Raw genomic sequence first — 23225 nt, forward strand, 5'->3', positions numbered from 1 at the left:
AATAGGAATTCAGTCTTATCATTTGGATTTAGAGCATGGTTCCAAATGTAAGGGGTTAGAACGTTGCAATTGTGGAAACTCCCTTTTATGCAACTGTGGCGAACACATTAGAACCCACGTGTCTACCGTAACAATGCTTTAGAAAGTACCAAAAAGTTATTTATATATACATATATGAGTATTTTTACCACTAGGTGGCGCTAATTCCATTTGTAGCATTTTGGACCGGCTGCAGGGGAGCTCAAACTGAGGAAGATAAATAACTTTATCAGTTCCAAACACAACAGTGAAATATCTTACCGAACGTATTATTCCACTACTGGGACTTTTTAAAAATGACTTATTACCCTACAAAGAAGTTGCAGATGATGGATAGAGGGAATGACTTACTGTCAAAAATAGTACAAAATTTTTTTTTATCACCATTACACATCACCATTGCAAACTTTTATTTGGGATACATATTCAATAAAGGTGTAAAAAAAAGTGTGACATCTTTCATGAATCTTTACACCTAAATGTGCATAAAATACAAGATTTTCATCATTTATTTTTTATTTATTTATTTTTAACCTATTGTTGGCCTCACTAAGTAGAACATGGTAGGTGAAACTCGTGTCAGACCACTAAGAATGCTCGACTGATGGAACCCATCTTGGTTTTGGGGTAAAGGCTCAGATGGGGTAAAAACAAGGACCTGATCATGGTTCTTTACAGGTGATAATCTTTCACGACAGTAAAGAATCAAATCTCCTTCTGGCAGACATCACTTTTAAAGAAAAAAGCACTTTTCCTTTGTGCCACTAACAAATTAATATCTGCACCTAGACTCAAAAGCATCAAGCATGTTTGATCTCTTCAAATTGGAGTTGACAACAGATTTACCTTTGAACAAAAAAGAAATATTTTTGGGGGGATGCGAGGGATAAGAACTTAGCTTTAAGGAGAAACTCCTTTGGGATGCAGTTGTTTGTGCACACCAAATTCTGTTCCTTTGTAGTCCTGGAGTCACATTTTTACCCGTCTGCTGACGGTACAGTTGCCCCACTTAGAAGTCTCATTGAAAAACATGAATTTGCTGCTAGACAAGTAGAACATTTGTTTGTTTTTGATGCAAAACTCGTCCCAATATTGACGTTGACTTTGGTAGTTTTGTGACTTTCATCCTAGAAACTGAAATTTATGATTCCAGAATTCATACCTGTTCACTGGCACTAAAACATCACATGTAATAATGTAATTATCCTTTACCTGTTGTTATAATGTGTTTATAACAGTAATAAATACCCAAGTGAATGATAACCAGGTTAAGGTATATGAAGCTGAAATATGTCCTTATCAACCTTCTTCCTAATGCCTGATTCTACATGCCTGTTTGTTATAATCATAGGAAGTGGGTCAACAGAACGTCACTTTTCAAACATCCAGAAAATTGAATTGCCATGCATGACAGTGGAAAAGCCCCAAATGTGGGTTGTTTGGTTTTTTTTGGTGGGGTGTTTATTAAGGTAATCCTAATAACTTTCAATGTTGAGGGGTATTATTTTTGATTACAGTAAAAACCCTGAGTAGCGATTCAATCAAACTCATCCTCCTGTATTAAGAGTAACTTTTTCTGTTGGCTATTATTCCAGTTTTATGCACAGTATCGACCATCAATACAAAACTGGTCTAACCTATTTTCTTCTATTGATTGATCCAACCGTTTGAACAGAAATCAGTCCTGGCATTAAGCAAAAGAAAGGTCCATCAAACCAACTTGTTCTGTTTCCGCTCCAGTTCAAAGAGCCCGGAGGAACCATTTGAGGAGGGTAGAATTGGGAATGTGGAGGTTGAGGGACTCTTTTACGCACACAAATAGACTTTTACGAGTAAAACCAATGATTGGCGCTCGGCGTGAAGCATATTTAACCTTTTAATCTCTGCAGGGGGTCTCTGTCAGGGAAGCAATATTTCCAGAGGAATTCTGCTGCAGCGATAAGCATTTATGTAAAATATTTCCAAACCTTCACCTACAAAAGTCTCATGGATAGCGCGGCCCAACTTCCTTCAGCATTTGTTCCTCATTTCACTCTCTGTTTAATGTATAAAAAAGGGTCCTGATGCTTCTGCACACAGAGAACAGGAAGAGATATGCTGCTCTGCGGCTACAGGAAATAACCTCTGAGCCGATGACGCAGGTCTCGGGGGGGATGCACAGCAAGTTCTGTACATCTGAAGCGCACCGTACAAGGCCGTGCAACGGGCTGCAGCGTGGACACACACGTCCGGACACGTGGCGAGTTTCTTTCACTCCCGCCATTAATAAAAGTGAGGATTATGCCCTCGACAACAATGTGTCGATGTTTTCTCTCCCTCAGCGCCAGCTTACACACATGCGCGCGCACTGAACGAAAAGTCAAAAATCTGTAAAGCTGCCACCGGATGATAATGTCCGTGCAGAGATTTTTCTCCCCTCGACTCATCCTGCTTAATTAGGGCTGAGCGAATCCGTGGGCAAGCCTGCGTCTGGACACAGAAAAGCGGGATTTGCCCGAGAGAGTCCCTCGTTCAGTCTGGTGAGACAAAGGAGAGCAGCGGCAACGGCGATGAGCATTCCTCTCCGGAACGTTGGGAAGACAAGGCTAATTCTGGATGAATGTTCCATAGAGATGGATTTAATGGGACTGCTGGTATAGGAGAAATCCAGTTAGCTCATCATAGCAGCAACAAGAGGCTAGGTTAAGTCTGCAGGCCAGGTCAAATTTCCAGCCTTGTCTGCTCTGTCCTCTACCTGTCCTCTGTCTTATAATGTGGATCCATAACCCATTTGTCCTTCCTCTGAACCACTGAATGAAAGGACATCTTCCACTATGAACTCAGGGGTGACCTTTGTTACCAAAGCCCCCTTTCCATGCGCAGGAACTTGTATCATCTGGCCTGGATTTTGATAAACCTCAGCACATTTCAACAGAATGTACATGGTGAAAAAACTTTCCCCCAGCAACAAACTTTCCCTGAAAAAACTACCTAGAAGTGAGGCAGGAATTAAGAAAGCCCCCAGTATTTTAAAAGGCTGTGTGCTGAGTGGAGGAACATGGTCTAAGGCAGACAGGAGCTAGATGAGGACAAGTGCTGAAACAAATGAATTAACATTTGAAGAAACTTCAATCTATTTTCTGGAACTTGGAGGTGTGGTGGAAACACACCATGCAATTCCCAGGATTTTTCTTCCACCAAGGTATATATATATATATATATATATATATATATATACCTGAAAACATTAGTGGAAAAGGAGCTCAAGAAAAGAATATCTAAAAATGTCATCTTCTCCGTGCTGTAAAACTACACAAGGACCTTCTTGTGTATTCCCTGAAACGCCATCTTTGCTAATGATATCCAGGTATATCTTCACTTCGAAGATTCTCTCAAACCCCCCATCTTTGAGATGCTGAGACTTGGATGGACCGTAACCCCAAAAGTATCAGAGGTCAAAGTGTTTGGAAAAATCCAAAACTTCTAAATGAGTCTCGGCCTTGGAAATGACACTGATGTCAGTGTTCCTTTTACCTTCAGCTTTACCTTCCTTCCAAAGAGCTGGAGAAAGCTTTCCTGGCCTTGACCACCTTCTCTGTGTACATAAACGCACGCTGGATCGACTCTGCACAGCAGTGATAAAGAAACGCGAGCGGGATTTTCACAGAATTCAGGGAGTGCAGAGTCGTTTGGTTAAAGAGGACCAAACAGCAGGAAATGAGACTCATTGACCCTCCCTTGTGACCGAATCTCCAATCTGTGCCTGAAATCAGATGGTGGTAAAAAAAGAAAACACAAAGTTTGCCGGAGAAGGAAATGTTTAAGCATCTATAAATAGAAGGCTCGAAATGATTCTGAAAGGCATGTAGTCATTTATTATTCAGCTCGGATTGCTGCAAGTTTACAGAAAGAAGAGCAGGGGGCTGATGTGATTGGTTGTTGTGCGGGATGCCTTTTGGAAATAATACAAGCATGCACACCGTTCTGAAGCGGGAGCGCACGAATAAATAAAAAGGAGGAGCGGGGCTTTAAAACTACCGCCAGGCAACTGATTGTGTCTGCTTTGTGTTTGACTGTTGCCAGACAAGAAACAAAGAGCCGAGCAGCCCCCTCAAAGGCTCCGTGTGCCCTAACCAGAGACGCTCGGCACAGCTAACGGTGAGGATTGTGTGGTTTGGGCGTGAGGCGTGATTGAAAACATTCAGCAGGTTATGAGTACGAACAGATGAAGCCTTCAGCATTGAAGAGGTGTACGGGGGCCTCATTCATAATTCAAAGGCGTCGCAGCGATATGAGAGAAGGAGACGCATCTGTCTGCATTACACCAGCGTTGCCCCTGCGTTGCATCACCCTCCTGGGTGGTTCGTTTTCGAGAGTTTAATACGCTCCCTATCACTTCCTGGCTGGCTGTGACTAATTTCAGCCTCAGATAAGAGCCTTTATTTTTCAGCCAGCTCCTTCTGCACCATCACACACGCCTCTTTAAAGGAGCGCCGACTGGATGAGCTGCTGTTTGTCTTTAGGTTACATGTGAGCGTTCGGCATCGCAAGTGAGGATATTATGAACACTTAACGCTAAGTTGAGGCCCATCCCCCCACGTGCATGTAAAGATGTCTCCTCACACAAAGAGAGGCGCATGTGCCTTATTACATTCACTCACACACACACACTCACACACACACACAGCTGGCTGCTGGTCTGTCTGACCTACTTTATTTCTGTAGGCTTCTCTAATGGAGGGAGCGAGCGTGCTGTATTATCTGGCTGCATCTGATTTGCATTTCTGCTCCGTCACTGGCAGATGGCACCAGAGGTCGAGAGCGCGGCTCTTTGCAGGCCCTCTGCCGAGGGTCACGTACGGTACACATGTGCACACACAAGATTGTGCAGCGTTTCCCTTGGTGGCTTTTATATTTACCTTTACACACACTTCCATTCACTTCTACAGCTTATTTTAACCTATTTCTATTCAAACATTACTTTAACCTCACCCACCTGTAAAGTGTTCCCTCAGAACTGATAAAGGCGTGGGTAGCAAACCGCTGGACTCGCTGCCTTGAGACTCTCTCTCCCTGTATATACACACACAAACACACACACACACACACACACACACATACACATCCTCAGGTATTTATCTTTGTGAGGAGTTTCATAGGTCTAATGCATTATCCAGCTCCTTAGCCCAACCGTAGCCCCTGTAACCTCAACCTTAAAACCAGGTCTTAACCCTCAAACAGCCCTTTGAAGGTCACAAACTTCAGTCCCACTTTGCCCATTTTGGTAGTCGTTATGCAGTCGATGTGAGGACACACATCCACGCAAGACAAAGAAAAGGCCGAATCGCAACATTCAAAATGGACCATATGTCATAAAAACAGATGCAGGTGGAGATGCAGGCTGGCAAACATTTTGAAGCACACTCCTTCTTACAGCGTGTTTACTCAGCTAGGTGGGGGCTCGGTGATGGAAACGGTATGCTCTTGCACCGTTCGTGCTTAAGAGGAAGGAAGTGATGAATCACACTCGGTATATTTGCGGTAGTTGTGAGTGTTCCAGTGCAGATACTGTCTCACTTTCTCACCAGCCCTTCAGAAATCACAGAGGAAGACCTGAAACCTCAGCACTTTTGTAATTTTCTATTTGTTGTGTGTCTCGGTTATGCCTGAAATCACTCAGAAAGAGTACGACAACCGGGTTTTACTGTGGCGCACAGGCGACGCCACTGTTACAAAAGACCTTTTCTTGTAGCTTTTAACCACTTAAATATGGTCAGATCTGGCTTTATCTGCTGCACGTATGTCACAGACGGTGGTTGTGAAGTGTGTGAGGTGTGTTTCTCAGCCTTTCTGTTGAATAACTCAGTGTTCTTGGGAGCAAAAGCAGATATCAGATGTGAAAATTAAAATAATGGAGGCCTGGTCAATAGGTGCACATCCTGTACGTGTATTATTGCACACATGCACACAGAAACCATCAGTCTTTATTTGGAGACAGGAAACATCAGGGTGTGCTTGCACACTCGTTCTCTTTATCTCTTTTTCTCTATTTCACACGCGCGCGCACACACACACACACATGCAGACGCACATTACCGTTACTGAAGGGTGTGGGGACACTTTCCGTGTGGTTCAAGTGGTTGAACGTGGTGATTTTTTTAAAGAGTGTATGAAAAAAAGTCTGCCAGATCTGCTCTATGTACAGACAGAAATGCCTGCAGACCAATTAGTCCGAGGTTCTTGTGGAAGTGTTGGGGGGGGGGCAGCCCTGTCACGCCAGAGACTCATTTTACCACCAGCTGACTGAGAAACGATAAGATGGTTATAATCAGGACCTGAGTTTAATATTTGGAGGAGTATTTTTTTCTCCTCCGTCATTTTCTTTGACTCATCCCTCAGATCTCGAGCATATTGCGGCGAACCACGGTGGATTTGCTCCTCTTTTACACCCCTGTTCTCGACTGTATCTCGCTTTCTCCGCCATTCCATTTCCGCCCGCTGCGCCCCAGTCTCTCTAAGCAAAGGTTAAGTTCTAGTTCACCGTAATAGCTTTAAATAATGCATATTCCCGGTTAAATATAGATAAGGCTGCCTCTTTAAAAAGAAAATATTGTAAATTATAGAGAATATGTGAGTAGTGAGTTAACATTGTTCAATATCATGGAAAGGAAGTTGGAGTTGGGTTAGACCTGAGCCCTTTCTGCAGGAAACTGAGCAGCTCATTTGGGTAGCTCATTTGTGATCTCAGGCTGCAAAACTATATCAGTAGATCCCTTCAGACCTGAATTAAAATAAGTCACCACATGCACAACATATACTGCTGCGCGTTTGTGGTCACAGAATGTGAAATGATGTCAGACAGGCACAATTTTGATCGCTGGTCACAGAAATATTGGAATAATTCACAGTTCACATTCACAGTTTATGATGCCAACTGTTGGGGCACTAATCTGGGCCACAAAACACATTTTATTGAACGGCAGTGGCCATTTTTGTGCTTCACCTTCTTCTGTCATGTGGATTTAATGTATATAATTGTGATTCTTATCATTAACTGAGTCTTTAGAGTCTTTATAGTTGCCAAGAATCACTACTGCTTTCATGGCAGAAGATGAATTTTTATACTTCCCCCCAAAAAAGGAATTTCCATAAATACAATCATTTTTCATTCTTGAGAAAATGCAAATAAAAGAGGAACTAAATATTTCTAATAAGTGTGGAGCAGTTCCTCCAGTCTGGTGCCTTTCAAGCGTATCGATACATGCACCTAATATGCGATTACACTTTAAACGTAAGGAAAAGACCTCCGATGGCAGGTAAAGGTTGCTGCGGCCAGGGGGCCAAAATCTAGCAGGGAAGTTTGGCGTCTGAAGCACCGAGCGAATCCACACTGGCCTTTATTTTACCTCGTCTCGTGACAGCGCCGCACAAGTGTCATCTTAGCTTTAAGTGGGCTCTGTGGCGGCCTGACAGACGGCGGCATTGTGAGCTGTCGTTCCGCACCAGCAGCTGTGTCATTTTTACCTCAGAACCTGTTTGCTGTACCACAGTTTGGGGTTTTCACGTCCCGCTTAATAGCCTGAAATGGATGGAAGTGGAACTGACATAAGCCTGCGTGTTTATCTGTCATTGTCTGTGGCTGTGAGCCTGCACGTATGACCTCACGTGTGTGTTTTTGGATGCTGTGGGTGGGTGGGTGCAGTCGCTGTGCATGCCAAGGATGTGTGTGCGTGTGTGTGTGCGCGCGTGTGTTCTCATTTGCTGCCTGCTTACTATGGGTGTTTGTTTGGGGTTAAAAGCCCCTGTCTCTGAGGGTGTTAGTGGGGGTCATCTAAACCGGATCTGCGGCAGAATCGCTTGAGAGGCAGAGGCATAATCTGTCGCTGGCTTTGTGCTTCCAGATTAAAGCAATGATGTTTTAAACCTTTCTCGCAGCCGCAATATGCCTTCGCCTCCCTCTCTGCTACTCAGCGCGTGTGTGACAACGGATCTGCACAGTCGAGTTCAAGGAAAGGACACCTTCCTCGCTATTTATGAAACGGGGAGCTTTAGCACATTATCTGAGTCAACGCACGCATGTTCTATTCATCTATTAATTTGCCATCAGCGTGGTGTAGCTCTGGCGTATCTTCTGCAGCGTTTGAGGGGAAACAGCTGCTAATCCTAATCCCCCCTGCTCCCCCATGGGATTCTGTCAAATCAGAGGCCCTTTAAAAAGCTCTGGCTGGCTTGTTCCAGAGCTGGTTGAGTGGCCGGCTGACTGGCAGGCTCAAAATGAGAAGATGGACCAAGCTTACCCAATCCCATGACTGACATCCACAAGACCTGGGAAATGTCGCTGGTTTGGGAAAAAAAGACAGTCTCCTCTGTACGTGCAAGCACTGTTCGATGCACGGAAACCTCAGTTTGCTTAGGCTGTAAAAACATTTGACGCCCTGGTAGTGTTTTTGCTCCACATATATCACAACTTGAAATAAGCCGCCCTACTCTCAGCGGAGGGTTTTGATCTGTCTTCAGCGATCCACTGACAGGAATCTCGGAAAGCTGAGGTAGAATCCTAGAGGAGAGGCCGAAGGGGAACCAAGCCTGGCAATTTGCCAATACAGGAATAAACGCTGTTGATCGTGCAGCATGTGTAGCAAGTGTATTCTCCCTCCCGTGGACGCGAGAACAACACGACGTCATTTTGTTCTCACGGGGACTTCTCGTATCTTGTTCTCGACACCCCAACCAGACAGAACCTTGTCCTGGTCTAAAATTATGAATAAACAGACCATTTTCTCAGCTCTTGTGGACTTTGTAGCAGCCTTAATTAGAGCCTTGATAAAGGAGGTAAAGCCGGGCAGAGCAGGGGGTGAAGGTAAGATACAGCGAAACAAAATGGGGGCAGAAGTGTAGGGCGACATCCAGATTATAACCCAGAAGTCACAAATATTTAACATAATATTTATGGACAAATATTTGGGTTCAAATATTCGATCAGGCAGAACTAAGCAGCCGATGCTTCCCTGTCTACATCAGAGCCAACACTTGAGCGGAGGTTAGAGGTGGTGAGTCCCGATGTGCCGCCATATTCCATCCTGCGAGCATGAAAACCTTCAAAGGCTATCAAACATCGCCGGCATGTGTATGAAACCCAGCGACGCAGAAAATCAGAAAGTGGCGGGACAAGCTTGCAAATCTCAGCAAAGGGAGCCGTGCCAGGTCAGATTTAACATACATGAACGGTCGTTCGCAAACTGCATCTGAGTAAACAAGATTAGGCCGGTACTCAACATGTTAAACTGTTCTTCTCAGCTCCTTTGAGAAACTCTAACCTCAAACACCTCCTGATGTGTGCGCATGTGGGCGGAAGCGGCGATTTACTTTCAACAAAAGCCAAATGAATCCTATGTATGCAAAGAAAACACAGAACATATGGCCCCAATGAGTAGACCAACAAAGTCTCGGAGAAGGAAAATAGACCCGGGTCTGTAATTCTTCTGTTTCGCGGCGTTTCGGTGCAAAAGGAAGGCGTTGGCATTTGGCCGACGTGGCTGTTTGTTTTCACTACAACAAGACTGGGCAACTTTTTTTAACAACAATTAACAGATTCTTTGTCTGAGAAATGAAAAGTGCTCATAAGCACTCAAACCTAGCCGCTTCATTCAGTGGTCGGGGTTCGTGCCGCTGCAGTCACACTTGGTCTGCTGAACCGAAAGGATTTTGCTCAGTTGTCAGCTGTGGTTGAAAGCTCCAGAAAAACTCAGTAAGTAGGATTTACACCCCCCAAAAAAGAAGAAGAAGTTACTTTTGTTACCTATCTCTGCAGTTATTGAAATCCCGTTAAAATCCCTTTGATAATTACTACTGGACTACGTTTCTATCCGTCCGCAGCGGCGAGGGAGACGATTGGTCGTGATTCCCAGCACAAACCAGTGGCTCCGTCAACAGCCATGACCACGTTGTGCTGACAAGTAAAACTGTTTAATCTGTGTACGGTATAATAACACGTCCACATCCTAATTATCAACTTTGATGCCTCAGCTAGAAGCTATAATTTGAAGGTCTAGCCAGTGTTAGAGACAAAACATCTCCTTGCTTCACGCCGCAGAGTTGAAAAAAAACACGCGGTTGCGCGGCGGCGCGGTGGTCAGCATAGCTTCAAGGCCCGAAGACCCCCCCCCCCCCACACACACACACACACACACCTCTCTCTGTTTCCTTTCAATGTGTGAAGCATGCTCATTAGGTTGATTGGAGGACTCTAAATCGTCTCCTGAATGGTGTATGTGTGTGTGTGTGTCCCGTGATGGACTGGTGACCTGTCAGGGGTGTGGTCCCACCTCTCACCCAGTGGCTGCTGGGATAGACTCCAGCCCTCCCCGTGACCCTGAAGAAGGTTAAACGGCGGTTATCAGAACGTAGATAACGCATACAAATGGTGTCTGGGAGATTGTCAGACTAGATGCTGCGTCGCTGCGACTCTGCTTTAGATCCCAGTTTAGAGTTCTTATGGGTTACACAGGATAAAGACCTGAAACGTTTGAAGACGAACCACAGATTTCGCTTTTTTTGCCCTCCCCACGGTCGACCTTCAGCAGATCCAAACTCCTGCACCAACTCAAACACTAATATCGCCCTCGTCCATCGGCCGTTCTCACGTCACTCATTGGGAGATAATGACTCTCAGCTGGGTGAGGCGGCAGCAAGGGGGGGAGGGGACAGGGATGACGCCAACCCCTCCCCCCAGTCTGGGTGCGCGAGGACAAGATGGGGATGAGCAGCGCGCGGGTAACGATCAGTCATCAGCGTGAGGATTAGGGGATTGTCATCAGCATCCATGTGCCTCATATTACCCTCCTGATGACACTGGAGGGAGGGGAGCGAGGGAGGGGAGGCAGCTCCAGGGGGAGGTTTGCGTATGTTCTAGGATTTCAGGGGAAAATGTCAGGTGGACGACAAAGCCTGTCAAAATAAAGTCTAAGGCCACGGGCATATATTACCACATATATGAACGTAGAGATTTTTATGGTCAAGACGATATGTTTAAGTCGACAGCTGCTGGCCGTGCACGTTGCTATTATGACGGAGATACTTCGCCCTGTGGTGATTGCAGAGGCCATTACTGCTTGTGTGTGTGAGTCTTGAAGGGTGTGTGTGTGTGTGAGGGGTGTCCAGGGGTGACAGCAATACAGTAAGTGTTTCCATGTGCAAGTGCTATTCATGAAGACACATAAACACAGGGACTGACAAGCACGCTGGAATATCCATGTCAACAAAGCACAGAGAGGGGGGGTGAGAGGGGGAGGAGGGGTGAGAGGGGGTGAGGGAGAGCTTGTGTGACTCATTAAGTGACTCAGGTCCTGACAGTAAAAATAACATCTGAAACCATTTACCGTATATTCATTAACGTTTGGTCCAAGTCATGACGAGAAGCGGCGGTGGAGCCTTAGCTCCAGCGCACCTTGCCAGCCAACCCGGCTTTGTTTTATTAAGCTACATGTTTCCAAACATCCACCACCTTCCTCCCAGTTCGGCTTCCTCATTCGACGTCATTGCCGGGCCCAGAAACCTCCCGTTCATTTCCAGATAGAGATAGCGGATTCCGGATTAAGCGAAGGCCGTCGCCTTCAGGGGAGATGATGCATTTGACGGCGGAGACGTTCCACGAACACGCAGCAAAACGCAGTTTGGTGCACTTGGAAAAATAAAGGCGAGATGCAATTTCAGCCACCGTTTATTCAAAAGATCCGTAGCAACGGGTCAGAGACAGCAGAGCGGCTGCAGGAGCGTCCATGGTGGCTAAACTCAGATCTTCCTGTCAGTTTTTTTTTTTTTTACTATGTTTGCGTGTCATCCCATAACCAAAATACCATCACGTTTGCGTCACTGCGTTGGCATGCTCCAAGACTGATGGAGCATGTTTGCTCGTTTTCCTCATCAGCCGCAGCAGACCACCATGAAGAGGGGAGGAGAGGCCGAGAGGCACTAAGCGTGTAAAACGACCATATGTGTGAGCACGAGTGTGGGCACAGAGAAATGATATGCCTGTGGTTCTGCCTGGGCTTATGTGAGTCTGTGGGAGGCAGAGTATTATGACTCCGATCATACTGCAGTGTGTTTGTGTGACGGCTCCATGCATGCGAGGGTGCGCACTTTTTCCACAGGCCGTCACTGGCGCTGCCGCGGAGTCTTCGGTGACTTACCCTGCCTGTGTAAGTGTGCACGAGTTTCTGTGTCTGCGTGTGTGTTTAAGCTTTTGTTTAATTTCTACTTCCTGTTTTATTCTTGGCGTAATCCAAAACGCAACACAGCTGTGCAGTCAGCCAGAGAAAGAGGGCTTGGGGGATGGGTTGCCAGGGCCTGGTGAGTCCAGCCATGCTCTACAACTGCGACCAACAGATGGAAGGGAAATGGGGTTACCAGCTTGGGCTTATCTTCTCTTTGTGGGCCAGACTGACCCCCACACAAACACAATTGCCCATCCCTTGATTTGCCCATAACACCAGGCTTAAATCTCCATCATTTGTGTCTTTTCACAGCAGTTTATTATGTGGAATGTGGAAGGCCATCAAAAAAAGAGATGACACCGTAACAAACTATTAACAGATGTAGGAAAAGTTATCAAGGTGTATGTATTTACTAAACTGATCGTGGGGCCAGCATATGGTTTGTAGGGGCGTGAGAAGAAAGAAAGAAACCATTTGGTTGCAATTTGCAATCTCACCACTAGAGAATTAACTGCTTATTTTACTTTTTGGTTGTTTTTCGTGAGTTGAGCTGAGTTCTATTTAGTCTTTATTGCCATATTGGTGTGGTTTGTGGCAGACGCATCTTTATTGTCCTAAATGAATAAGAATATCTTCCCATTCGTCATCCATGTATATGGAACATGACATGTTATATTTGAAAGAAAAAATCATTTCAATAAAGAACAACTGATATGAAAGTTGTATGCTAATCTGGAAACCAAAATGATGCGCCACTAACCCTCCGTACCAGCAGGTGGCAGTCACCCATGTTAGTTACTCATAACTCGTAGTCAACAAGCGAACCAACCTCAATCACCTGTTTGCTTACTTATTTTAACTTTCTTTTTGTTGCCTGGCTGAACATCCAGGCTGCAGTTTAATTAAGTATGTATGTGATGGAAGAGGACTTGAATAAATCTAAAATAATCTTTTTGTGCCTCGGGCCCGACGCTGCTGTCAAACATCGACGCCAGACTAACTAAACTAGCGCTAATTTGCATCCTTAACTTCTTAGCTTCACCCACCAAACTCAAGGTTAATATGATTAAAGGTTGCTCCAAAAAAACACATCTACATTTTTTTTAAAAAATAAGTCAACTGTACATTAAAATTGAGTAATAAATAACTTACTTCTTCAGAACAATCATTTAATTGCCTCTCTTGATTCTAATCATCACACTTACATGCGAATATGTGCAAACTGTCCTTAAAACACACAAGACAACAACAACGTGGCCCCCTCTGCTCCCCCAGATCTGGAGGGCCCACGCTGGGCTCTCAAAGCAGCGGAACCGCCGCTCAAGGCTGAGATGAGGCAGACTTTTGATCAGATTAATATTTCAGATGCTGCTGTGTCAGTATGCGAGATGAGGCCAATCAAAAGCGAACACTCCCGACTCCCAAACCCTTCCACCGGAGCCGGCCCCGCTCGCTCCCCTCAGTCTCGCCTGCCGAGAGCCGAGGCGCTGCTTCCAGAGCGGCGCAGCGCATCCATTATTCATCCGGCGGCCGCTCCCTCCTCCCCGGATCGGCCAATTGCAGCCGGGCTGCTGCGCGCCGTCTGCCCCACATGACGCCGCGCTGGTCGGCTTTGATGTCTCTATCGACACCGAGGAGCCCAGAACCGAGCCTTAATGGAGCAGAAGGGGATTATGCGAGTGCCTGCCGCTGGGGGAGGAGCTTTTTTTTTTTTAACATAAATATGTTTAACTCGTACTTTATTTGAGATTCCGGGGACTGGGCCACGGTCTGACCAGGGTCACGCCTCACGATCACAGGGACGCGCTTGTTAATCCCGTTGGGCCCTCATTTCGGGTGCCAGCAGTCGGGCAGGCAGGGCGGAATATCCGGGATGAGGCTCCTCCGTCCTGCGCCGGAGGCTGCGCAGGGTTCAGGTAGGATCACCTCGATTAAACAGCAGCAAGACGAGGGATTAGGCCGCTGAGCCCCATCCTGCAAACTGTTGCACGGCACCAACGCTTCTGCTCAGAACAACCACACAACTCGCAAGCACCGGTTTCTCCCCCCGGTCCAGAGCGGTTTAAAGAGGGCTCTCTCCCACCAGTTGAACTTTCAATAATCCACCCATCGCCAGGTCTCGCCCACCATCCGAAGCCCTGACCTTTAAGGCAGGAAGTCACAGTCGAAACCAGATGCACCAGTTCGAGACCACGGTGCCAGTACATGCAAGCCACCACCGCAAACACTTGTCTCCCTGCTGTTTTATGTATTATATTTTTATTATCTTAGGATAAAAAAACATTAACAATTACATGGGATGCCTTGTTCTGCATAATTTAAACATATACACAATGGGAACAGGAATGGCAATGCCTTAGACATCATCACAGCCTCTTCATAACCCCGCCCACCCCCAACCCACTGCCCACATGCAGTTTGCACTGCACAAAGACCAAAAGTCACGTGAGACAGCCTGCAAAGAGCACAAGAAGCATTCACAGTAAAGGAGGATAGATAGGAGGAGGAGGAGAGGATGGAGGGGAGGAGAGTAAAAGATGAGAAGGGAGGAGGGGGACAAGAGAGGGAGTGAAACAAAGTGACTGCAGCACTGGCCTTGGTTTAGACAGGAGAAGGAGCAGCTTAGTCCTAGTTATATCAGTCTAACTTCTCCCACACTTCCACTCCCATCTCCTGATTGTGGTAGTCTTTCAATTGTCTTTGACACAAAAGTTTGTTATATATGCATGTATATATGTATAAACATATACATATGTATGTATATATAAATACATTTTTATAGCTACAGCACCTTTTCCCATGGGGCAATAGTGTCAATACCTTGCACATGGTACATGGCCGTGCCAAAGAAAAAAAAAAAGGAAAAAGAAGAAAAAAAAAACAAAACAATATATTGGTCAGGATATTTCTTTTTTTTTTTTTTCCCTAAAATTGGCATTTGACGTGATGATATTCTATTGCCGTCTGGGGCAGGGAAGGGACAAAGGTTCTTCTTTTGAGTTTATATTCAAGTTTTCTTCCTTTTCTCTGGTGTTTAACTTCTTTTCCTGTTTAAAAAGAGTTCACACTTTAGTGATTTGCGTGTGCTGCTCTTCGTCGAAAGGTTCATTTTCCGGATCAGAGTCAGTGGTGTCAGAGTATCGATAATGGTCTGGCTCATTGTCGCTAACGTCCGGGGTGACGGATGTCGAAGTGCTAGCCTCGGAGTTTGAAGGCTCCTCCACGGTCTTCGAGAAATACAATTTCACCTGGAATAATAATATTAATTAGCGATCAGTCTCTTGCATTTTAAACAAAACATTTTTTCCCAGCTCATGTTTTTTTTTACCTTGAAGTTAGGTGAAAAGTAGCGGTTAGCTTTATCCTTGTTAGCTTTGTCCAGATCATTTTTACTGAGCGTCAGGATGAGGTAGTCCCTGTCGCTTTCCCTGCATTCGGCGCTCTGTGGCTGGCCTTGACCTGGTGCTGGTACCCCCTGCTGACTGTCTGCATTGTTCACCGCCCCGTTCTCCAGCTTGTCCCTGCTCTCTTCTGGTCCGGGGATGAAAAACGTGTTCACCCAGAAATGAAACATTTTGTCCTGCAAGCAGAGACGAGACAATTCAGGGTAAATGATATCATAAATGTGTATTTCATGGAAGCGGGAGGGTAAACAGATCGCGCTAATGCTAATAGCAATGCTAAGAACTCGATTACCAAAAAAAATAAAATCGTCTGAACACACAAACACGACCATCAACTGGACCAACCTTCTTCATCATCTTATTCTGTTTATGGAAGAACTCCACTTTGATGTCTCCACAAACTGGTAGCGGCTGGGGGAACTCGAAAAACATGTGCTTGTCCTCGCGTCGCGTGTGAGACGGGTTCGACGTGTGAATCTTCACTTTCAGCTGGTACACCACAAACTGGGGATCTGCACAAAACGGCGACATCGCAAAAGGAGGACGGTGGGTGGTGAGATTTGTGGGTGGTGATGCGGGACAGAGCACACAAGAAAAGAGCGACAGATGAGTGAATGGAGAGGGTTTACCAGTGTTATTAAACAGAGGAGACGGCACAGCACGCTGTTACCACACCCCACATTCAGTGATTACAAACTAATAAAGTCAGAAAGGGAAAGTAGCAGACCACAAACTACAACACCCAAGGAGACCCAGAGCCAGAGACACAGGACCCTATTCTGATAGACAGTCACAGCGCAGCGCGCTGCATGTGGTCGGCGACACTCGATCCTCGTATCAGAGTCGGAGAGGCTAACCTGTGCGCTAGCTCTATAGCATCCTAAGGATGCTTCTGCCTGGTGGATCTCTGGGGCCACAAACAAGGAAACCAGTCAAAATAGTAATAATGGATGAAAGGCTCATTACCCCAATGCCAATTCCCTTTCTTGAAGCCCTGAGGGGTCGGCTCGCTCCTGTTTTTAACGGTACTGTCCCCTTAGAGAGAGAGAAGGAGAGCATCACAAATGGGGCCTGGCAGGCCTGTCAGGGGCCTGACGGCACAGCAGGCACAGACACAAGAGCTCGACACAAATATTTACATCTACACAACCAGAACACAGCGTGTGGACTCAGAGTGGAGGCGGACATTTTAAACATGTTTTCACAACTTCTTAGGTGTTGTGAGAGGGAGAAATGGGGAGTCGAGCAGGAATCGTGGAGGTCGAGGTAATAAATCTGGAAAAATGAGGTATGATATCGTCATCACAGTCGGGTCTCTTCCTTTTGACTAATCCTGGGGGTCGGGGGCGCTCTGCGTACCAAGGTGTCAAACTCAGAATAGGGCCTCTTTTTTGTTTTTTTTCCTCAAAAAAAGAGATGGAAAGAGAAGGATCAATAGAGTTGAGGCTGCTGAGCACAGGGAAACGTTAGGGTTTAAAAAGGTCAAAGTGAAGGGAGGGGAGGCATTTGGGGCCTCACAGTTAGTTTACAATTGACAGAAAAATGAAAGCAGAGTAAAACATGACCGAAACAGAAAATGTGAAGGATTTCCAACCTAACGGTTAAATCTACACAAGCGGCTCATGCTGGGAGATAAAATCCCACTTCCACCTAAAAGTCACAGAAGCGTGTTAAAAGTTTGGTTTCGGCACATCAAAAACGCAACATCATGCATATTCCGACCCGCGAGTCTCAACACTGAACACAACTGCCACTGTTTGCACACACACACACACACACACACACGTACACGCGCACACACACACCTCTTTATTACAAACTCATCACACTCCGAGCAAACATGCAGTGATATGTAAATACCCGAGACTAAAATTAACCACAGGGATTTATTATTAGCACTTGAGGGCTAGGCCGCTTTTTGTTTCATTCTTCTCTTTCCTGCCTTTAAGTTGCTTTATACGTGCGCAGTTATTCTTTTGCTTTCTGTTCAGAGGCCAGATTTTTGTGCAGGAAGTAAGCACGTTAGCCTGGTTGTAAGTGGCGCCCGTCGCGGCAGCTAACGGGCCGCGCGGCTCCCTTCTCCCGCTGCTCCTGTGCCGTTGGAACGCCGCTACCCGTGCCTACGCCCTGGTGCCGAGTTCAAGTGAAATGGGAGCGTGACTCACTGCAGGTGCCCCCGCTGAACATGGGGAGAGTCTCGAACACCATTTTGTGGAAGAGGAGCGCCACGGGCTTGTACTCTAGCTGGTTCTTCAGTAGGTAGTTGTAGTAGTAGACGTAGCGGCGCTGGCTCGGGATGGTTACTCCCTGAAATCACAGAGCCACCGGTCAGACCGTCCTGTACCTGCACATTAATCCATCCAACCAAGCGGCGTCTCACCTTCTTGTCCCTTGTCCTGACTTCCCCGTAAAAATCAAGGGCTTCTTGGGCGTCCACGAACTTCCCCCGGTGGAGGAGATAGGCGCAGATCATGACTCCGGTGCGCCCCTTCCCGGCCTTACAGTGGATGGCTGCCACGTGATTGTCGTCCTCGCTGAGCCACTGGTCCAGGTCTTCACAAAACGGCTTGATCAGCTCCAGCTGAGGGGGGTTGTGGTCTTCGAAGGGATACTGTGCAACTGAGGAGAGGGAGAAAAGCAACGGTGGGACGGGTGAGGGCAGCGAGGGGACGGCGGCGAGGCGTCTGGGGGCGGCGTCCTCTCGGGCGACCTACCTCTGCAGTTAAATTTGGCAGCATCGTAGTGTCTTTCTGCACAGCTGAAGGGGGAAGAGCACAAGCTCGTCAGAGGAAGCAATTACATAAACAAAAGGACATTCCCGTAGCGGAGCCACACTTACAGGTTGTAGATTTTATAATGGTTTTTATGCTTCGAGTCCAAAAACCTGTTTACAGGAGAGAAGCAGAGGAGGTTATTTGGAACCTTCCGGGATTGGGGAGGGAAGAGGAGCCCAAAATGAAGAACCCACCGTACTACGTCGTCTATATTGTTTCTGTACACGCCTTCGAGTCGCTCTGCTGGAAAGCCCATAGCTATGATGTTCGGATAGATATCTGTGGAGGCAGGAGTCAAGGAGGTTCGACGTGACAATTTAAACATGCGCCGCGCTCTCTGAGAGGAGGCGGAGTCAACAGAGACGTATGGATCAGAGGTGGCGGTGGAGACGTGCGTTGGTGACAGATGGTCCCGACAGCCAAGTGTGAGCGGAGAGGACGAGCGGGGGGGGGGGGGGGGGGGGGGGACTCTGCTACACACACACACGTGGGAGCATGACGAGTCCCTGCTCCCTGACCCGCGTTTATTTTTAGAACTGAGCTATATTGGGACCATCGCAAATCATTTCGCCTTATCTCTTTTGAGTGGCCGGACCCAATAAGATATGCGAGCGGCTCTGGTGGGACTGCGCGACGTTCAGGAACCAGATTCCCCCGGATTAACCCCCGGCTGCGGCCGCCAGGCCCGCGTTGGCGTGAAGAGCCGCCGGAGCTCGAGGAACAGCTGCGCGCCTACCTGTGGCTGCTGGATGTCACCCCTCACCAGACTACAGGACACTTCCTGTGTGAGGCGTCAGAGATATCCCAGCTTAATAACACCGATTAGACGCGTTGGTCGAAACTAGACAGTATAAAAAGATAAAAAAGAGTGTGACCCGAGAGATTATGCGAGATTATGCACTTTCAAGCATCTGTGCGTGTTAAAACCCAGCAGATTTGCTGTTGCACCTAAATAAAAGCCGAATTTCCGAACACCTACAGTTGGAAAAATACTGTAAAACATGACGTAATGCAGCAGAGGTGCAGACAATGAAAGCGACTGTGTGCTTTTATTTACACTGCCGCGCTGCTGCTACGGAGCTGTCAAACCATAAACTGCTTCTGTGCGTCTCTGGGCCCACAAGGTCTGCTGGAACCCTGCGACGCTCAACCTGAACAGATTTAGCAATCCGCAACATGCTAACAGGACAATTTTGAACGCGGAGCGTCTCCATCTGGAGGACGAACAAATAGTTCAACATTGTCTTTCCCGCAATTTGCATAATCTTCCCGGGGCTTAAAGCTGCGGTGGAATTGCTGACGACAACAGGCTGGAGCGACGGTTCCTGGTTCCAGATCTACACGTGTTTTCGAAGGCTAAGATGCTAGCATACTTTAACCCCGGGAACCAGCAAGAAAGAAAGACCAGTCAAGCTATAAATGTGTGTAAAAAGCTTCCACAGCTCCCAGGAGAGCCTCAGCCCAGAACACAGGGGCTTGGTCTCTGCAGCTGGAGGAAACGCACATACGGGACCCCCGACGGAAGCTCCGAGTGGAGGAGGAGGGGGGTGGGGGGTGGCTCTCTAAAGCCTGCTCTGCCTCGGCTCCGTGCGTACACCAAATCCACCACCGAGAGAATGAGGGGAGAGAGAGAGTGGGAACCAGCAAGGAGGGGGTGGGGAGAACAGGAAAAGAGGAGAGCGGAGGAAAGGGGGCAAGCAGGAGGAGACGGAATAAGAGTGGGAGTCAAGAAAAAGAGCAAGGGAGAGGTGGTGGGCTGAGCAGGAGCGCAACACCGATACAAGATCACCGGCAACTCTATTTTAAGGGCAATTCCCAGAACTGTTCTACTGGATTATATAACTGCAGAATGTCCATATTGTTGCTCGACATCGGGCCAAAAGTGATAAAAGGCATCGCTGCGTCTCATCTCGGAGGCCGGCGTCTCAATAAAGAGGGGTTTCAGCAGCGACGCTGCTGGAAATGTCATGCCTCCGACACATCTGAACACATCAGCATCAAAACCAGGAGACATTAAAGAATCCCCACGCTAAAAATAATGAGCACTAAATATAACGACGCATGCATTTCAGCCTCTGCAGAGACAATCGGGTCAACGTGTCCACTAAGAAATTTATACAGTAATCGTGCGCACGATTACCAAGTTGATGTGCACAGCAGGGCCCGCTGCATCTTCACACTGGTTCGGAACCAGACGGGCTGATATTTGAGTGGGTCTTGGCTATTAATATGAAAACTATCGGGATCACTGATTTTTATTCTCCATTCACGACACCCTCGTGCACCGGCTCCCGTTGCCGGCGTTGGGTGTCTCGTTTCATCTGAATAACGCTGAAAATCAAATATTCTGGACGCTCCCACGGATGATTGAGGACACTTGCAAGTTCAAATATTTGATTACAGGCAACAAACCGCAGTTTGGCCCCTCTGAACAACGCAACGCAAAAAGGAAACAGAATTCAGGTGCAGCTCGCGCTGCATCTAATGTACCTATTCTGACGGCTCAAAATATAAAATACAGGAGGAAAGACAGTGAAGAGAGACAGCCGATCGCCCTTAAACGCATCTCACTCTTTACACCATGTTAGACTCTGCAAATGCTAAACTAGTTTATCGTTTCCTCCAACACCAGCAACACCACAGAACCAGGTCAACTATTATCAGCAGATGAGAAATTAGTTCTGCAGCCGACTTGGAAAACACATCTAAAAAATCTCCAGCGAACGCAGGGAAATGCTGGCTAGACTTTTCTGTTTAAGGCTTTGGAGAAATGAATAAAGAGGAAACATGAGGGCTGGCTGACATTAGATAAGTAAGAGCCCATTAAAACACTGCACTGTTGCCCAATCTTGTGGCTTCGTCAATTCACACTTGATTTGGGTAGTTTGAACACAGATCTAAGGATAAATGCCCCACATATTGCATATAGCCCTCAATTAATACCCTATAAAAATGACTTCTCACCACCACCAATTCAACATTAATGCAGCTGCTCCAGCACAGGTAAAATGCCCCCTTTCCCAACTCCACACACCAATATTGCGTTGAAAAGCACATCCAGCTGTAACATTAATGGCAGGTATACGTACTAGTTTGACAGATCCTCCATCTTTCAAACACGCTGGGTGACAGCAAAGCGCTGTCTGACCAAATAGCCACCTAGCTACGTAGCAGCGAAGCTAGCCACCTCATGTTATTCCGCAGATATTCAGGGTTCCTTTTAGGTCTAATCGGGCTTTAACAGGGGGACGAGTTACAAAAAACCTGAATGTGAACACCACGGTGAAGGATACATGTTAAGTCCAAGTCGAACCCATCCTCTTGGTATCTCCTTTTGTTCCGGCTGACCATTTCTTTTATAATAGCAGCCATTGTAGCAGGTGACAGGAGTCTATTGGGTGTAATGGATGAAATACACGGGTTTCTACAACCGGCTGCTGAGTTTGCTGTGTCGCAGTCAATGAGTCCGCTTTCGGTCGCTGGCTGCTGCTCTCCGAATTTTGCAGGTCGCAAAGATGTGCTAGCCAGCAGAACTAGCGGTGGCTCTTGGTAGGATTAGAATGGCTTCCTCTGGATCATAAAGACGGGCCTTGCTGTGCTCCTCCGTGCAGGCCCTACTTTCCCGATCCTGCAATTCGTCTGGTAAAGACCCCCGAATAAAATACATGCAGTTGTCCTTTTAAAAAAAACCTTTAAATGCCAGGCACAGTCCAAGTCGCCGGATCAATCGCAGTCCCCGCGATTGACAGGGAGAGGACAGAGAACTCACCGGTTCCCGAAACCCGTATCCAGTCAACCAGACGTCGCTAGCTCGCTAGCTAACCAGCTAGCGCAGCTAGCCAGCGACAATGGCTAACGCTGCGTTCTTTTTCGATCAAAAAGCCTTCTAACGGTTCAACATTGTCATCGACTGATTGCCAAAAGCACATCTGAAAAAAGTGACAGGCTCCACCTTGACTGTATATAGACTATACACTAATCAGAAATCTGCACAGACTGGTTTGACAGTTCCGTCCCGGGGAATCATCTTCTTTTCTCGTTCCTCTCGCTCCAGCTGAACTCAGGCTCCCATCATGGCCTCCACCGAAGGAAAAAAAGAAGGTAGAGCAGGCTGGGATTTTAGAGCACATATCACGCCGCCTTACCCATGTAGTCCCAATGTTAAATCAGAGACGGTTCGGACGGTGTTTCCAAACATCGCCTTAATATCTTCTATAAAATTCTAACAACCGATTGGTGACGCACTCGCTGGTAAAAATACCACAACTTGAAAAATCGAGTTATTTCGTGATTTCGGCGGAAGGATATAAACGGGTCCGCATGCGACGCGCCCTTCTGTCAAAGTGATCACGTGTGACTGTAATTAGGGAAGTTTCCAACCAAATTTCACTGTTAAACCGTTACTTCATCAACCCGGAAGTCATTATTATGATTATTATCATTATTATTATTATTACTATTATTATTATTGGTAGTAGTAGTATTTTATCGAGACAAGATTTCAATATGCGATTCAACGTATTTGTCATTTATTTTTTCATTTAATTGTGCATGCTATAGACTTTAAAGCATTTTTTTAGATCAGAAAAAATCGACAAAATGCTGTCTGTCATCGACAAAAATCACAAACCACATAATTATACGGATCGTGTTCCTACAACATCATCATCTTTCGTTCGCCATAAGAGTGGAAGCGGTTTAAAATAAAACACCTTTAATGACACCTTCCTACCTGCCGCCACTGGTGCGTCACTCCCCACGGCAGCTCCAGGGGTGTCACACAAGCGTGCTTTTGAAAAATAACTAGAACTTAATTG

The 23225-nt window shown here is 46.6% G+C and overlaps 1 protein-coding gene across 2 annotated transcripts; it reads right to left on the reverse strand.

Annotated features, from left to right (window-relative positions):
- Nucleotides 1-14467: 14467 nt before the first annotated feature.
- ptena (phosphatase and tensin homolog A) lies at nucleotides 14468-22645 on the reverse strand. 2 transcript variants are annotated; one of them, XM_057047013.1, is made up of 10 exons: nucleotides 21702-22639; nucleotides 18603-18687; nucleotides 18474-18518; nucleotides 18349-18392; nucleotides 18015-18253; nucleotides 17800-17941; nucleotides 16601-16669; nucleotides 15980-16146; nucleotides 15559-15810; nucleotides 14468-15478 (listed from the first exon to the last, which is right to left on the reverse strand). In XM_057047013.1, exons 1-10 carry the CDS (start codon nucleotides 21778-21780, stop codon nucleotides 15293-15295), a joined length of 1308 nt encoding a protein of 435 aa, XP_056902993.1. In that variant the 5' UTR covers nucleotides 21781-22639; the 3' UTR covers nucleotides 14468-15292. The 2 variants fall into 2 exon arrangements, with proteins under 2 accessions (XP_056902993.1, XP_056902994.1); XM_057047014.1 differs by lacking the exon at nucleotides 16601-16669 and having other exon boundaries at nucleotides 21702-22645.
- Between the last annotated feature and the right edge of the window lie 580 nt (nucleotides 22646-23225).

Source organism: Takifugu flavidus, chromosome 11 (assembly GCF_003711565.1).
Source record: "Takifugu flavidus isolate HTHZ2018 chromosome 11, ASM371156v2, whole genome shotgun sequence".
Classification (NCBI taxonomy): domain Eukaryota; kingdom Metazoa; phylum Chordata; class Actinopteri; order Tetraodontiformes; family Tetraodontidae; genus Takifugu; species Takifugu flavidus.

What these genes read in the sequence shown, in the direction of transcription:
- ptena (XM_057047013.1), bottom strand. Translation starts at nt 21,780, where the DNA reads ATGGCTGCTATTATAAAAGAAATGGTCAGCCGGAACAAAAGGAGATAC. An exon ending in AATATAGACGACGTAGTACG is followed by an intron (nt 18,519 to 18,602) that starts GTGGGTTCTTCA and finishes TCCTGTAAACAG; the next exon opens with GTTTTTGGACTCGAAGCATA. An exon ending in ACTTTTCACCTAACTTCAAG is followed by an intron (nt 15,479 to 15,558) that starts GTAAAAAAAAAC and finishes TTATTATTCCAG; the next exon opens with GTGAAATTGTATTTCTCGAA.